The 17291-nt window shown below is 36.7% G+C and overlaps 1 protein-coding gene across 8 annotated transcripts in view; it reads right to left on the reverse strand.

Annotated features, from left to right (window-relative positions):
• Nucleotides 1-17291, reverse strand: part of LOC121876064 (sin3 histone deacetylase corepressor complex component SDS3-like) — a 42038-nt gene that overhangs the window by 14380 nt on the left and 10367 nt on the right. For 2 of the 8 annotated variants that reach the window (XM_042380961.1, XM_042380964.1), the window contains 3 exons: nt 13674-13875; nt 12945-13116; nt 904-985 (listed from right to left, as the gene is read on the reverse strand). In XM_042380961.1, coding sequence (XP_042236895.1) covers nt 904-985; nt 12945-13116; nt 13674-13875 — 456 coding nt within the window. Of the gene's footprint in view, nt 1-903; nt 986-1843; nt 1916-2223; nt 2332-10381; nt 10401-12944; nt 13117-13673; nt 13876-17291 lie in introns of those variants that run through there. The other 6 variants (XR_006090712.1, XR_006090711.1, XM_042380965.1 and 3 more) reach the window with 6 other exon arrangements.

Raw genomic sequence — 17291 nt, forward strand, 5'->3', positions numbered from 1 at the left:
AGCCAGTATTTTTCGGAAAATTACGGCTTTGGGGGTTAATTTTCTGGAAAATTCCAAGAAAATTTGCCCGGTACCTGGAAAATTCCATGGATGGAGGATATTTTACCAGATTTGAGGGATGATGTAAGGGACAATTTCTGGAACTAACAAGAAAAGTTTTTCGTGAACCGGAAAATCCGAGGATGAGGGATTTTTTTCCAGCTTTGTTAGTCGTTTTGTTACCGGGAAACCTCTCATCCCGGAAGTGCTCTGCATCAATTGTTCCGGCTAATGGAGGTATCACTGTATTAGTTTAGGCAAACATCTTATAATTGAGCCTCATCTAATGTTTTTTCTCCTTAACGGTCATGAAAAATCTTCAGATAATAAATACAGTACAATGTGATATTTCCGTTAGCCGGAACAATTGATGCAGAGCACTTCCGGGATGAGAGGTTTCCCGGTAACAAAACGACTCACAAAGCTGGAAAAAAATCCCTCATCCTCGGATTTTCCGGAACGAAAAACTTTCCTCGTTAGTTCCATAAATTGTCCATTACATCATCTCTCAAATCCGGAAAAATATTCTCCATCCACACAATTTTAGGGCTACTGGAAAATTTTCTCGGAATTTCCAGAAAATGCGCCTGATTTTCATCACTCAAATCCAAAAAAAAAAAAAAATCCCCTATCCCTGGAGTTTTCTGGGTATCGTTAAAATTTTCTCGGATTTATCCTGAAAATCTTTCCGAAAGTTGGAATTTTCCGGAAAATTCTAGCTTTGGGAACGGTTTTCCAAGAAAATTTCAATTCCGGCTATTGGAGAGTTCCGGGTTTGAGGGATTCTGGCTCACAGAGATATTACAGTACTACTAGAAGCATTCCTTACTGTTCTATGAACCTAAAAAATTCAGATAGACTTACCACTTTTTGTCAAAATACAATTTTCCATTTTCAATTTTTGGTTCATTGCCAATGGGATCTGCTGGTGTTACCGAAGTTGTATCTGTAACATATACATAAAATGAAAAAAAATGTAAATGTTGTCTTGTCAATGACATTACTTTGGTGAATGCCATACTGTACTGCTAAGATGTAAAAAAGTAACATATACATGTACCTATCAGTAACCCACAACAGTAGTTATATTCATAAGCTCACAAAGTATAAGTTTTTAATATTCAGTACAGGTACAAGGGTATGTCCATTATAAAAAACAATAACTCTTTCTACACCTATAAATCTTTGCTATAAAAATCCATTGCCAAGTTCTAGCTTATAACTTCTACTCTTTCTTTCATATTCCTTCACCCAAACTTCCTTAAACATTTCATCCATTAAAGCCTCTAATCTCTCTTTATGATCTAAACTTTAACAAAGTCCTCCCAATCCTTCTGAAAACCAGAGCTTAGGTATGTCCATGTCAAGGCAGTTACAACTGGGATTTTTCTCCATGGACTGAGTATACATCAATGAGACAGCTGTGAGCATTCAAAGAAAAAAAAGATTCTAATGCTTTATGATGTAATATGTGATACTGTACCTTTTTTTTAAGTAAAAAACCATGTCTTCCTTTCTCGAAACATTTATACAGCATTACCGTAGGTTATGAACAGCTCACCTACTGGACATAAAAAAAAAGAAGAAAAAAAAAAAAGAGGGAAAATTCCTCCTTATACCCTTTAATTTTTTCATTTCTATCTGACTGAAGAATGCAAGTACAGTAGTTCTTGATGATATATAAAAAAAAATACTGTACATATTATAACAAATCAAGAGTTCCTCACTAACACCAACTCTTTAATTGTCAAACATTAATGATTTTCTTTCAGTGACAAGTCTATTTACTCTTACGTAGATGAGTCAACACTTCTTGAATGACTGGCCCAGTCTCAAGAGGTGAAATTGTTTGCTGGTGTCCCAGGCAATTCAGGATCTGTAACAGAAGACCTCAGAGCATAGTAGAATTGGGTTTACCCATGACATCATCATCTCACAGCTGGGATTTTAGGTATAACCATTAGCTACTTTTATCTTTAGTCTTACTTTGAAAATTTTGTCAGAAATTTAGCCAAAACCACTTCAGTTAAGCTTGAACTCATCTTCAGAGCCAGGCTCTACTTCATTGATGAAAATTTATTGACCAATTTAGGTAAGTTATGTGTGCTAACTTGACATTTGGCAGGTAAAACTGACCCAACTTATCAATTTTCCCATGGTCAAACAACCAACATATTTTCATACCTGTGGATATCATTTTGAGGTCCTAAGTCAGCCTGGAAAATCCATGGCCAAGTGAGACGGGGACTCTGTCCACATTAGATCCCAAATCCCTGAGACCCAACCATCCACCTGAAGGGGTCAACCTTGTCAATAAATCCCTAAACCATTTTGACTGTACACACTAACAGTTGACAGAAGACAAGAGGAGAACTCTGACAGAGCTTTCTGAATTATCAAGACAGCTGAAGCAACCGGTTCAGTAATGCACCCACCAACCAAACTACAGACTGGGACATACCTACAAAGGCCAGACTACTATGGCAGTTTAGTGAAAGCCAACTGGTCTTATACTCAGGTGGCACCACAAACACCTGCATAAAAGGTCTCCCTCCCAAAATGAGAAACAGAGGTTCCTAGCCATATCATACAACAGAAAGTATTCCAGCCAAGATGGCAAGTTAAATACAGTATATGATGGAACATAAACAAGCCATCCCTTTAAAGTCCAACTTGCATATATAAAGTCCATTTAACTATTCCCTTAACATACAGACATTACTTAAAACAAAAATTAAAAAGGGAGTTTTAGAATGAAATGCTGACTCTCATAAACTAGCAAATATGAAGCAACATAAAAGTTGCTTTCCACATTCCAATACTGTACTATGAACGACTTTTTTCCACAGCCTTGTACTGTGTACCAAAATCTTGCCGTGAATGATACCATTGCAGTTCACTTGTCACAGTGTAACTCTACAGTAAGGGATTGTTTAAAAAAAAATATATTTACTAAACCTAATGAGAGAATACAGTATATCCTTAGTCTCATTGAGGAGTGAGTGAGGGGAAGGAGCATATAATGAAGAGATTCAGAGTTAATAGGTGGTTTCCTTCACCCAAATGTAAAGGTAAGAAAGAAGAACTTCCCAAGGTGGGAGGCTGAAATATGAATGGGGAAGAGAGAGGAGTAAAAATAATCGATAACAGAAACACCACAACTTTAAAAAGAATTCCTAAAATGATCAATGAAACACCAGTCACATGTCATACAAAATGGATGTTAGTAGTCTGCGAGATGGCAGAAAAACCACATTGCCTTTGACCTAATTTATGAAGAAGAATCTTGTTAACCTATTCTTTCCAAGGCATAAGAATCTCGGCTGTACTAATTCACTAGGAACAAATTCCCTTAGTGTTAACTGGAACTAGATACATGTATCTGAACTCCCATGTCCACCAAATGGATAACCAGCCACATCCACATACAGTATACAAATACACCATGTCCACTGTCCCCCACAGATTCTACTCCAAGACAATTTTTTTTAGTTTTGCTCTGGCCTTTGTTCATTATTTCAGCCAATCAGAGGACACACAAGACACAATCCATTACATTACATCTTGAGATGAGGGGCAGTTCATGCATCTTCCTTGTTCTCTGTGTGTTTCAAACCACTTGACAAGAAAACTAATGGTTGATTGTTTGGCATAGAATATATTGCTATTGTTCCAGGCAGCCATTCGCATAACACTGCCAAGTAACACCCTAGTCAGAATGCCTGGCTGCTCACAGTAGTCTGGACATATGGTGGACAGTAGATGAGTGGTGAGTGAGTGGTAGAACAACTTAAGAGATAAGAGTCCCACAAATCTCATCCTGATATTACATCCAACTGAAGCAATATTCACTACAGTCAGATACCAGACAATAGGGATATTCCTAACACAGGTCATGTTGCAAAAAGAAGCACAAATAAATCAATGTGATGCACAGAGAACAATCATATGAATGGAATTGTGTCCCTGTAAATCCTTCATCGTGTGTTACCTTGAGGCTACCCAACATTATAAATAATACAGTAAAACCTCCATATTTGTAATTCCATTAATCAAAATTTGTCATAATTTGGCTATTTTAAAAAATTCATAACCTCAAAATTTGCATAAGCAGAAATCCAATAAAATTAACCACGACTGTATTTACTATTTATGTGAAAAATAGGGATGCATTCTTTAACTTATACTATACTGCCCCAGGCCCATTTCAACAAATGTTTCATGACATTCAAACCATAACAACATAATAAAACAAAATACTAATAAAAAAAAAATGTAAAACAAGATTTCAAACATTACACTAAGTTCAGTCAAGGCTCATCTGAAAGTTGTCCCAACTCAAATCTACAAATCACTTATTATTTTTTATATTTCTCTCCTAACAAAATGATTATACACTATACCCTCATTAATTCAACAAGACAGAGGCTCTGGGTCACTCAAATTACAGAAAAACCTGAATTAACCAAGTTCGGAATATTTTGATATGTGACAAATTCTGAATTTTTGTGTTCAATTATTCGTTCGTTTTCTGTTCAGTTTTTGTGCCTTGCCTTGGCTACCACATAAAAGAATCTATTTATAATTACTGTGCAAACAAATATTTTTTAAAATGTACATACTGTAATAATAAAGTAAATAATACAGTAACAAATAAAAGTAACACTGCAAGGTGAGGGGTGAGGCGATGAGGCAAGAGGTGAGGCGATGAGGCAGGAGGAGAGGGGATGTGACAAGGCACTTACACAGCACACACATTAATAGCACTACTAAACCAGTTTGATAACATTTTAATTTCTAATATAAAATTAAATGATACATGATGGCTCGATCAGGCTACCTTTGCACTTAAAAAAAACTAATCAGTGAATAAACCCAGGCACATGGAGACGTATATATGCTATAATACTATTTACTAAGTGTTCAAGACATCATGTGGTAAGCACCAACTCCCTTGAGCAGCACCAACAAATGCTTGAGAGATGGTGAGTGCTGGCAACATTGTTAGGGAGAGCAGGAATGATCAGCAGTTACTGAACTCTGTAAACAAGTGACTGTGAATATACTATGGCACAATAGCTCATCTGGGATTGAGTGTGGGATTTTTTGGGGGAAAATTAATTATCTTTCGATAATGTTTTATTTACCGGGCACCAAATGAACCAAATAATATGGCAATTATTGTGAAATTGCATACTGTCATTATAAAGGGATTGCAGGCTGACAAGCGTGGGAGGTGAGTTGTCCTCTTCTCCCCGGCTATGCACCCAAATGTAGTTTTGTACAGTGTCTTAACACTCTTGGGACTATATATGCATAAGGTGCATTTTAATTTATTGTAAATAAAACTTAAGGCTAGGTGGCAATCCATCTCTGTGCGGTGGACCATGCCGTAACAGACAACATATAACAGTAATGCTTCTGCCTCAGTAAGCAGCGAGTGTCTCGGTTCCAGGCACAATTTAAAAATGGCCACTATGGTGTTTGCGCCGCTATCTCAATATATATTTTTATGAAGTGATGCGTATTGAAATATTTCTAGTGAAATAGTGAAATATTTTTTAACTTACGAGACGGTGAAATGGCTACTCACAATACAGTCACATATACCACACAAAAGCATGTTGTAATATATAGGCCTAGTTTGGAGGGAAAAAAGTGATAAGTAAACTGCAGTGCAGTAAAGGCATGCATGTGGGGAATTACAATGAATATATTGTGCTTATTTGATACATATTCCTAATGCCAATCGCCATTGTCGTGCATATGCCAAAGCCTACCTCGTCTGAGTGATAAGTGGAAATACAGGTATTAATTGCCCAAATTTCAGTTTTTGTCACAGAAACTTCTAACTGGTCTATTTCTCTTCCTTAGTAGGTGTACAGTAATAATCTAAAAAGGAAAACAAATGAGTGTAAAAATTTCGGCGACTGTGCACCTAACCACCACTTATTTTTACCTTTTATTACACCATCGCCTTCCTCATGATTTACTCTTTCTTGCCATGAGCATTTTTACTGACTGATGCAATAATGTGGGTACAGCACAAAGCGGAATCATCAGTAAACTCTCACTTTTCATTCATACTCGCCAGCATACAAGCTCTTTGGGTAATTGGTCTCTTATTTTTTATAACCTTTGCTGTCGAATTTTAAAGCAGGAGGAAACTGAAGAAAACCTCCCATGTTTAGTAGGGTCACACTGGATAAACGCCCTTCTCATATCCAATTTGGTGACTGAACCCATGACACAGTAGTGAGAGACAAGTACATTATTGTTATACTCCTTCCAGGACATCTTTTTAAAAAATTATTAACAACAGTATTTTCTAAATTACTATTTCAAATACAAACCAAGTAGATGGCTAGATATATATAAAATTTTTGCACTATTGGTAACTAGAATACTTTTTGTCTATGAAATTTAGTGTACAGCCACAATGAAGATTATGTAAGGAGAACATACACTAATATTCCCCCAAGTACATTTTATTAAAAAATAATAAATACATTTTTCAAATTACTACAGTATTTTCAATACAAACCCACTAAATAATTATATATCTAAATATAAATCAATCTAAATCAGTGCACAGTACAGACAAATTACCTGTGAATGATCAGAATCACAAAAGATATCATCTCGACATTTAAGTGTATCCTGTAGAACGATTTTCAAGTATCTATACAGTGTACTGTACCGTACTAGTATGTACTGTACTTTTTGTTCGCCTTTGGCTCCTTTGATAATTGTATTATAACTCAGTAATTTGTCTTAAAATGTTTAGATTCCTGGTTAACAGTTACAAGGGATTAAAAAATTGCAAAGAAAACATCATAAGAATTAAATTAGGTGGCACCTCTGCCAACAGGCAAAGCCAGACTCACCTGGTAGTCATAATGAAACAGTTGAGTGAGATGCATGCCCTTGCTCCTGTACACAGTACAGTATTACAGCAAGGCTGTCATGCAACTAACTCTAACTTAAATAACAAATATTTAATTTACTTTGTTATTTAATATGAAATAAGAGATTAAAAAATAGTTATATCTCCAATAGTAGGAATATTTGATTCCTGGAACTTTCCAATACCTGGAAAATAAAAAATCAAATTCCGAGACATTCCCAAAACATCTCTCCCTTCTGGGTATTCATATGAATTTCCAAACAAATGAATCATATGCCAAGTGCATGGGTGGGCTAGCTGCAAAGAGAACTTAAGTGGTAGGCTCTGAGTGCTTGTCAGCTATAACTGGCTACTTCTGTTATGTGACTGAATGGGATGCCTAAGATTGGTTGATTATATCTAGCAGCCTATCTCCCCAAACTCTAGCATCATGATGTGCTCTTATTTCATTGTTTGTTGCCATTGTACAAGCGCTTGCTCGCTCGCTGCTATTTTCACATACAATCTGCATTGTGCAGTACTGTACAAAGATACAACCAGCCAAGAATACTGTTCAAGCAGTGTTAAGACATGAAAGGCGATTACAGTAAGTGTGAAAGTACCACATGTACAGTACATAGCAGAATGAACAGTGTATGCTTACTGTATGCTAGTGTGTAGAGGAGGTATGTACAATATACAGCACGTGTGCAATCCCTCCTTCATGGAGGGAGAAGAAAGTGACAATTTGCAGCACCTCCAGTACTGTGGATGGTACAGAACAAAGGCTAGCCATCCTGTATCATCATATCACCATTTAGCCTGTCTACATCACAAGTTCAAGATGACAACATCTGCTGGTGAGTACAGTACAGTACTGTATGGTGCATACTATAGTATATTTTGTTTATATACAACTGTATACCAGGGCTGGAGTAAATACAAGAGTTCAGTATTTGAATGCAAATACAAATACTACTGTACTTCTAATATATAAGAATATGACTATACTGTACAAAGTAACAGTGACACTCTGGATACGAATACTTTATGAAAGTATTAATGAATGCATTCATGAATACTATTGTTTAAAATAATGACTTTTTATCTCTAAAGTATAGTAATAAGTGGTAGATGATTTGATGATTGGTGTTCAATATGTCAAAACTGTCCTGTGTAGATATATTTATTCATACTATCATAGTAATTATAATAAAAACAACATATCATAAGTTATTATACTAAACCTATTCCACACTTCTAGACAGGCTGCAGGCAGGCATTGTTGCCACCATTTAGCAATTAAAAAATCATTAAGAAGTGTACATACATAATACAGTACTGTACATGTTTGGCACACAATATAATTGTTTTGTTTTTTCAATTGCTTATAATAATGAATATATATATATATATATATATATATATATATATATATATATATATATATATATATATATATATATATATATATATATATATATATATATATATATATATATATAAATCCATATGGATATATCTTGATAAAGCTATATTGTTTCCATTTTCGTGTGATATCAAGATATATATATATATATATATATATATATATATATATATATATATATATATATATATATATATATATATATATATATATATATATATATATATATATATATATATATATATATATATATATACACCGGTACAGTAATCCAATTTCAAATAGGAATCAAATATGATTGTTCAAACAATAATTTTAAGCTAAAATTTGGCATCATATGGGCATACATCTCACACGAAACTAACGGGTCACCAGTAGCCTACTCACCACAGAGGCTGATGAGGGTTGCATGCTATTTACTAACAGTCAGTTTAAATATTTAATTTCATTGCATGATATATAGCTTCTCGGGTGACTTGGGTCACAGATTCAATAAGCCGATTGTACATCCAAAAAACTTCCCCTCTCTCTGTATGGTTATTTCTATCAATAAAACAATTATTATTCGTCAGATTATCCTTCGAATATGAATATTTTGCCCAAGGATTCAAACAGGTGTGCAAATACCTGTACAGTATTTGGATTTCTATTAGTAATGTATTTGAATACGAATATCCTGAAATGCTATATTCGAATGAATTCGAATACAAACACAGTATTCCATCACTGCTGTATACTACACCTGTACAGTGGTGTTTGCACAAATGCATACAGCTTCGTGGCTGTCCGACTGCAGTTAAGCCTCTAGGCTAGTAGAAGATGCATAGCTGCTTATCCTTAACAATGTTACTCCTTGTCAGGTGCATAATTTAGACTTGGAAACTTAAACCAATGCTTGGGAAAATTCAAATGTGCAATTTTTTCTCGGGATGAGGCTTCGTCTCAATACCCAGAAATATCTTGAGCATCAAAACATTCTCCACCAATTGTTCCGGCTATCAGGGATATTACTGTACTTGATCATAGCTGCATCTATGATAGCTTATTGTGATCAGTTAATTTGTTAATAAACACTTGCCAGTCCACTAAGCACCTGTATATGGAGCATTGATGTTTTGTGTTATATTGGTAAGAGTAATACAGTAGTTACTGGTATTTCCCATTACTGGTACATGTACTAAAAAATCATATATTGAGGTATTTCTCACATAAATTGCAAAACAGTGTTAATTGGTGAGGTGGCAGTGTCAGCTGCCATGTCACAGACTTGTCTGCTTAGCATATTTATGATAAGGGAGAAGATAAAAAAAAATATCACAATGCCAATATAATATTCTAAAAGACTACCCTGTACATTATACAACATAAGCACCAGGTTGTTAAAAAAAAAAAAAAAAAAAAAAAAAAACGCGATGCTTAACGGAAGTTCCTTTACTTCATTTGAAAATCATGGCAACTGTATTTTGAAATATTCATTTGTCACTCTACAATCCTCTCAAAATACTGAGATACCAAATAATGTAGCTTTTTTGTATTTCAGAAAACATTAAAGACTGTGATTGAGAATTACAAGGAAGGGAAATTATTACCTCACCTAACCTGCACTAATTGCTGAACTACATTACATTAATGTTGTTAAAACACTAATACTGTATACTGTACAAAACAATGAATAAAAAAATGGAAACCTCATCTAATTTACTTTATTGGATGAACTAAATTACAACTGTTAAACACTAACACTATACAATAACAATTGAAAAAATATAACTATATACAATAAATCGTCTATTGACTTCGTTGGTGGCGCCATACATAATTGATCATAACTTGTAAATTGCCTTATCTTGGACAGGGTAGAGCCTCTATTACTGTATTCCAAATTATGGAGGTTTTACTGTATACATTTTGATAGTGGGGTAGCTCAGACTTATCAGGAGGGATTGAAACAGCAAAGTTGCCACCATTAATCAACCAGTTTCTAGATAACCCCGAGAAACAGACGACTACATACAGATCCAACTTACCTTATGCTGGACCCTGCATCTGGTAAAACAAAGCTGAGTTACATACTATGGAGTGATGACACAGCACCTGGTGGTACTGTGTGCAAATCACCAGCCCACCAGCTAACTACCAACCAGGCCATTAAGCAAATCTACATATTCTTGCAACATAATAAATATTGTATTGTATACACAATATAAATTCTAAACCCTAGAACTGCATGTCAACCATTTTATCTCAATTCAAGTTTTCCAAAATTTAGTACAGGAAGCATCTAACAACGTGTGTTCGGGGTCCCCTCCGTGCTGAATAAAATCGTCTGGTGTTCACCAAATAAAATATTAAGAGTGGCGTTCCTGTAGTGAAAGAGTTAGGGGAGATAGTCTACTAACCACTTGTAAACGGGGTCCCTTCCCTGCTGAATAAAATCATCTGACATTAGCTGAGTGTATACAATTTAACTTCCAATAAAAACTGGAAGACAAAGTGAACTGGAAATAGAACATAAGACCACAGCTGTGGGGATAAAGGTCAAACCCATGCACAGTACTAACAATCATCAGAAAATCACGAAGATACAAAGAATAACTTCCTCTCCAAACTTACTAAACAGGCATGGCAACCTAGTAGGTAGTAGGCAGCTATTAAACAGGCACCACAAAAATTGTGACCAAGTCCCAGGTTGCTGATCTGACTTTCTGCTTCATTTACACACAATTGCAGGGTTTCAATTGTTTTTCTTACCTTGACAACACAACATACATACAGTATATCATTTCTCACTAGGTATTAATCTTTTTTAATTTTGTTTTTTTATGGGCCTTTTTTATTCTTATTCTTCTTACTACTGTATTATATTATATTTTTATTTAATATATTTTTTTTTTATTTATAAATTTTTATTATTATTATAATTTCGCCCCCAGGCCCTGTTGTGGGTCATTGACTTGTGCCCTCGTGGGTTAATCCTCAAAAAAAAACTCACGACAATATAGTACTTTGAATTTTGAGGTTCATGTGATGGATTTGAGGTTAAAGTGATGCACACTATATGACCTACTGTAATACCGTACAATAAAACAATTAGTATTAATATCTCTTATTCTTCAGTAATAATTCAAGTGTATCCAGGAGTCATAGATGAAGAAGTAAGTGTGTACAGCTTAAAGAATGGCAGGTTACAATGGAAGCACGGATATGAATTCCAATGAAGGGTTAGATACATGTGAGCAGATGAATCCAAGTCACAGTAGTTACCTTGGTAAATCTGAATTCACCAATGGACATTAAGTCAACCTATGGTTCAAATAGGAACTAACAAACCACCCTGAATCAACTGCAGGAGTGGAAGAAACTACTTCCCATATCATAACATTATCTACACACTTTGTCACTAGGACAGTGTATCTACCACTAAAATATGGACCACTCTCTTAAGGCACAGCGGTGTTGTTTAGTGGTTGAGTTCTCTTGCATGTCACTTCCCATAATCCTCTGATAACAAAACAAAATAAAGCAAGCTCAAATAAGAGAATTTATAATAAATTCTTACTGACCATATGCTTCATCTTTGATTAAAGTGTGTTCTTTGAGCTGTTCACAAGTGAGAGGACTACATCTCAATTGAGATTGCTATACTGTATTTACACTGTATATAAATAACTTTTATTCATTACATGCAGTTTCCTGTCACATCCAAGACCTCAACAACTAAGTTATCAAGTGATTCCATTTTAAATACAGGGGGCCCCGCTATACATTATTGACTGATTGAGGAATATAACTTAAAAATTCCCCGTGCTAACGTAATTTTTGATTCGGTTGACTTAGTATAAACAACTTCGGAAATTGAATCTCAGCCCCATTGTTTTCTATTGTGCTGTGAGTAGTGGCTGAGCTTCACATGCAGTATCAACTGTATCTGGATTTATCCTTGCAAAAATTTAATAATAAGTGACAAGCAGAGTGCAAGTGGTGAGGGGAAAAGGTGTATGAGTAGTATTACACTGAATATCAGGTTGAATGTTGTAAAGCATAGTAAACAAGGTGAACTCATCCACTCCTCAATAAATAAATTTGAAGGTTAAAGGTTATAGGCTAAGATTATTTTGAAAATATTTACAGTTATGAGCTTGTTTTTACATTAAAACTACTTGTATTTACAACAGAAATGATCTATTTAAGTCATTACTTAATAATATAACAAATACTTTTTCTCTTCTCTTAGTAGAAAATGACTAAAGAACCCAACCCCTATTCATACGTTATTACATTACAGTAATTCTTTTGGGAGAAATTGTTCCGCTTTGTTTTGCATCGGCAACGAAAATACCTTTACAGTCTCTATCCCCCTTTACTGTATTTATATGTACAGTATTCGCATGGAGAAAATTCTCCACTTAACATAGCTTTGCTTTAAGTAGTGGGACTTTGGTACCTAACCCCAACGTATTTCAGGGCCCCCCTGTACTCCTACTTTGCATTGTATTATTGTAAATCAACTTGCCATCTATTATTCACCATATACACCACATACTCAAAACTTTTAAAATTATATACAGTACAGTACTTTTATCTACTTACTTTTTTTCATATTCATCAGCTTGCTCTTGTTGATGAGTTTTAAATCATCATCCATCTCCCTTTCATCAAGCAAGAGCTGCAGAGTTGTTGACACTGGCTTGCGGCGTTTCTCTATAATTGGTGCAGGTTCATTTCCTCGTCGACGTAACTTTCGAGTTGAGACTGGTTTATACTGTTATGGAGAGTAATAAAACAATCTATGGAAGATTTACCACTATACCAAATATCTTGGTCCCACTGTTTTACCTCTCCATTATTTTCACTCCTTGGCTACTTTTGCATAAGGAGGATCATGAGGTACAAAAACATGGCAAGTGGAAGTGGTGCATTACATGTGTAAAGTAAACAGAAAAGACTTAGACTAGCAAAAATACCCACACCAATACAAATTTCTTAAGTCAATGTTTAATTATTAATTCAACTTATTATTCTGTTGTATATATGTTTATAAATATTTAATAGCTACCTTCTTCATAACAGCTGTGCTTCTTCTATCTCATTCTTATGGTGAATTGAGTATTTTTATTTATAATGAATAAGTTGTTCTATAGCAATATAACAAGAACACTAAATCTCATAAAATTCTTAAAATTCAATAAATTAATAGTCTACATCGGTAGACTCTTACCATAGTACTGCAGATCCTTATGTTACTGATCAAGCTTGTATAGTATTGCAGTCAAAATTCATTTACATCCAACAAACAAATCCTTAATTATCAAAACCAACCTCCATTGAATCCCCGGTAAGCTCAAGTGTGTATCTTTCCTGCTCTATGATCTTCTTTTTCTCTTCAAGTTCTATCAACAAATTTTCTTTAAGTTCTCTCTTCTTTTCTTCGAATTCTCGAGCGGCCAATCTCTTCTCAGCCAAATAGTCACGTTCCACCCATTCCGTCTCGATTTCACGCCATAAATCATTGAGTCTTAGTCTATTAAAAGACAAAAATTTTCAGTGAACACACAGTAACAACTTGCATCATCCTTATTAATTTAACATGGTTTGGCACATGTAGCACCTTCGCCAAATACCATACTTCAATTACCAGTGTTTAAGATGCAACAAACCAGAATTTACCTAAGGATGTACAGGGGGAAGAGAACCATACGATCTAATTTCAAGGACCAGGCTGCCCCCATAATTTTTTTTCTCGTCCCCTACCATAAATAAACCAAATTCTTTTATGAATTTGAAACTACTGTACTACTGTACAGTCAATTAAATAAAAATAGAGGCACACTATAAAATCCTATGTTCTCTATTTGAGGTGCATTCAAGTTAATACCCCACACTTTTCTTTCTCCTGGAATGTTTTACCAGCTTCTTTCTAATGTTCAAGAGAACCACCTGGCACGACAATTACAGGTGAATGGTTTTCATAACACACAGTGGAACAAATGACATAAAACATTCTCTAAGTTTAGTTCTAGTTAACAAACTGTAAAATTAGTGCTACCATGTAGAGAGCTGTTTCATTATAGCGCTCTTGTTTGCATCTTGGAGCTCTAGGGGAAAAAAATAATAATAATAAAAATCCATAATTGCCAAAAGTCATGAGTCTGAACACTCGGCCAATCAGTGCTGAGTGCTTTCTGTTTACAGTACAGTACAAATTTTGTCAAGCTTACACTGTAGACACATTCTTGTTGACTCGCCGAATTTTTTGTATTATTGTGACTTTTTTATTAGCCATGTCTCCCACCACTGTTGTGATGTGTTGCTGGTTTAGTGCTTTGTTGCTAAGTACCCACAACTACAGTGGATTGTATGGCATAAATTTGTGTGTGGTTAACTGAAGCACAAGTGTTTAGTGGAGGGATGAACGTCAGTTGTTGAGGAGCACTTGGCAACACACCCAGTGTGTGTTACCACTCCCTTCCACTCCACCTCTCTTATCACTCAAACCTTTCTGCTTTCTCACTCCATATTTTAAAATGTTATGTAAAGTAATGTTGAAGGGATACAACATGGCTCATTTATACTTACACTAAATTTTTGGGGTAAATATCAGCTGTTCAATAGTGTCACGCAGTACTGAGGGTGCAATGTTACTAAAGAAATCGACAGATGCATCACCTCATCACTACTTACCAAATCTCTCTCACCACCACTACCTATATTGTCACCACCTAAATCATAATTTTAGTGATGCAGAGATGGATTAGCTTCAGCCAGAGCAGAGTTGCACGATATCCACTGTCTCACACCTTCCTTCCTCCCTCCCTCCCTCCCACCCACTGCATCTTACTGACACACTACCCATCTCTCTCATTCTACTACAACCGTCACTATTCACCAAGTGACTGTCACTTATGATATAATATTGCTTATTTGTTATTCATTAATTATTAATGATAGGTTACTGTAATAATCCGTGTTTATTAATACCTGTACTCTTTACATTCCTGTACAATACTGTATGTATATATCCCATCGGTAAAAAATAACGTCATCTGCAATGCATCTCCATATATTCAATGGCATAATGAGCCCTTACAGTGCTATTTCAGATAGTGCTCCATTTTCCAGGAATGTATCCTGAGCACTAACCGGGTTATTACTGTAGGTAGTAGTAATGTACTACATATCTGGCTGTTAAGTAGTACAGTTGTACCCCGCTTTACGCGGTTTCACTTAACGCGATTTCTCACATACGCGGTGCCTCGCCAGAACCGAACTTTCACTTAACGCGGTTCATCTACCCATGTACGCGCAGAGTGTCCGGCTCGAGACGCTATTTTTAGATTCGCCCCACCCGCCACCCTCCCTCCCCCCTCCGCTTGGGCAAGCCGCGCTGTAAGGTTGTGCAGTGTGTCTCTTTGTTGCGTTATCACTGACGTCATATGACATATCAGACTGTGATTGGCCATGCATCCCTACCCCCCTCTGCTGCTAACTGTAATTGGTTTAAAGTAATATGACGTGTCCACCCAGGGAGGGAGAGAGGGAGGAAAGAGGACGCTGCCGCGCTAGTTTCATCCCTCCAGGTCACCCCGTGTATACGTGCATCCACTGTTCTGTGAAATGGCTTCCGCCGGACCACCACCGCCACCAGAGAAACCTTTCCTTACCTGGACCCAGCCGCCCTAAGCCCAAGAAGACACGCCGTGCCCTAAGCTACGAAGTGAAATACCAGATCATTCAAGATTTGGAGAAAGGAACACGTCAAGCTGATCTCGCGCGCCAGCATGGCGTCAACGAATCTACGATTCGTACTATTAAGAAGGATGCAGCCAAGATTAAAGAACACATGAAAATCACAAAGTCTGCAGGTGCTTCAATGATCAAGTGTTGCCAGAACAGGGTGCTGGTAAAGGTGGAAAATTTGCTGGTGAGTTACTTGATTCGTCAGGCAAGACGGAACATGGCGGTCGACACGAGCTCAGTGCAGGAGTACGCACGTGAACTTTACACAGCAGTGTCACGCAAGCTGGGAATTGCAGAGCTCAAACCCTTCAATGCTTCCTCTGGTTGGCTGCATAGGTTTAAGAAGAGGAACAAGATCACCAACATCAACATTGGTGGTGAGGAAGCGAGTGCTGACCGTGTGGCGGCTAGAGATTTTCCTCCGTTCTTACGTGAGGTTATGGATGAAGGACAGTACACTGACGACCAGGTGTTTAACATGGACGAATCTGGTCTTTTCTGGAAAAAGCTACCTTCCAAGACCTTCGTTGTCCAGTCTGCCAGCAAGGTAAGGGGTCGGAATTTGCAGAAGGAACGCATCACCGTCCTCTTTACCACCAATGCCTCCGGTACCTGTAAACCAAAGTTATCGGTGATTCACACAGCCCGCAAGCTGCACGCCTACAAGAATATGGACATGAACAAGCTTAATGTCCACTGGCTAACCGCACGTAAGGCGTGGATGTTCTCTTCTCTGTCCCTCTTCTGGTTTGACGACTGTTTTGTTCCCGACGTGAAGAAATTCTGCGAGCAACAGAATGTTCCATTCAACATTTTGTTGCTCATTGACAACACACCTGGACACTCGCCCCTACTTATGGATCGTCACCCTAACGTAAAAGTGGTCTTCCTTCCTCCCAACACTACGTCATTAATCCAGCCCATGGACCAGGAGTTGATCTGCAATGTGAAAGCTGCATACTCTGCAAAGAAGTTCAAGCTCCTGAACGACTCTACCAACACCAAGGATGAGTTGCGTAAGCTGGGTGACACCGACAGCGAGAGTAAAAGCGACGAGGACAAGGAACAAGAGGTGGCGACTCAAGAAGTTCTCGTCAAACAGTTTTGGAAGAAGTTTAACGTCAAACAAGCTGTAGACTTCTTGGTGGAGGCATGGGATCAGCTGTCTATTGCTACGATTCGTCACGCATGGAGACGTGT

Source organism: Homarus americanus, unplaced genomic scaffold (assembly GCF_018991925.1).
Source record: "Homarus americanus isolate GMGI-L3 unplaced genomic scaffold, GMGI_Hamer_2.0 scaffold34921, whole genome shotgun sequence".
Classification (NCBI taxonomy): domain Eukaryota; kingdom Metazoa; phylum Arthropoda; class Malacostraca; order Decapoda; family Nephropidae; genus Homarus; species Homarus americanus.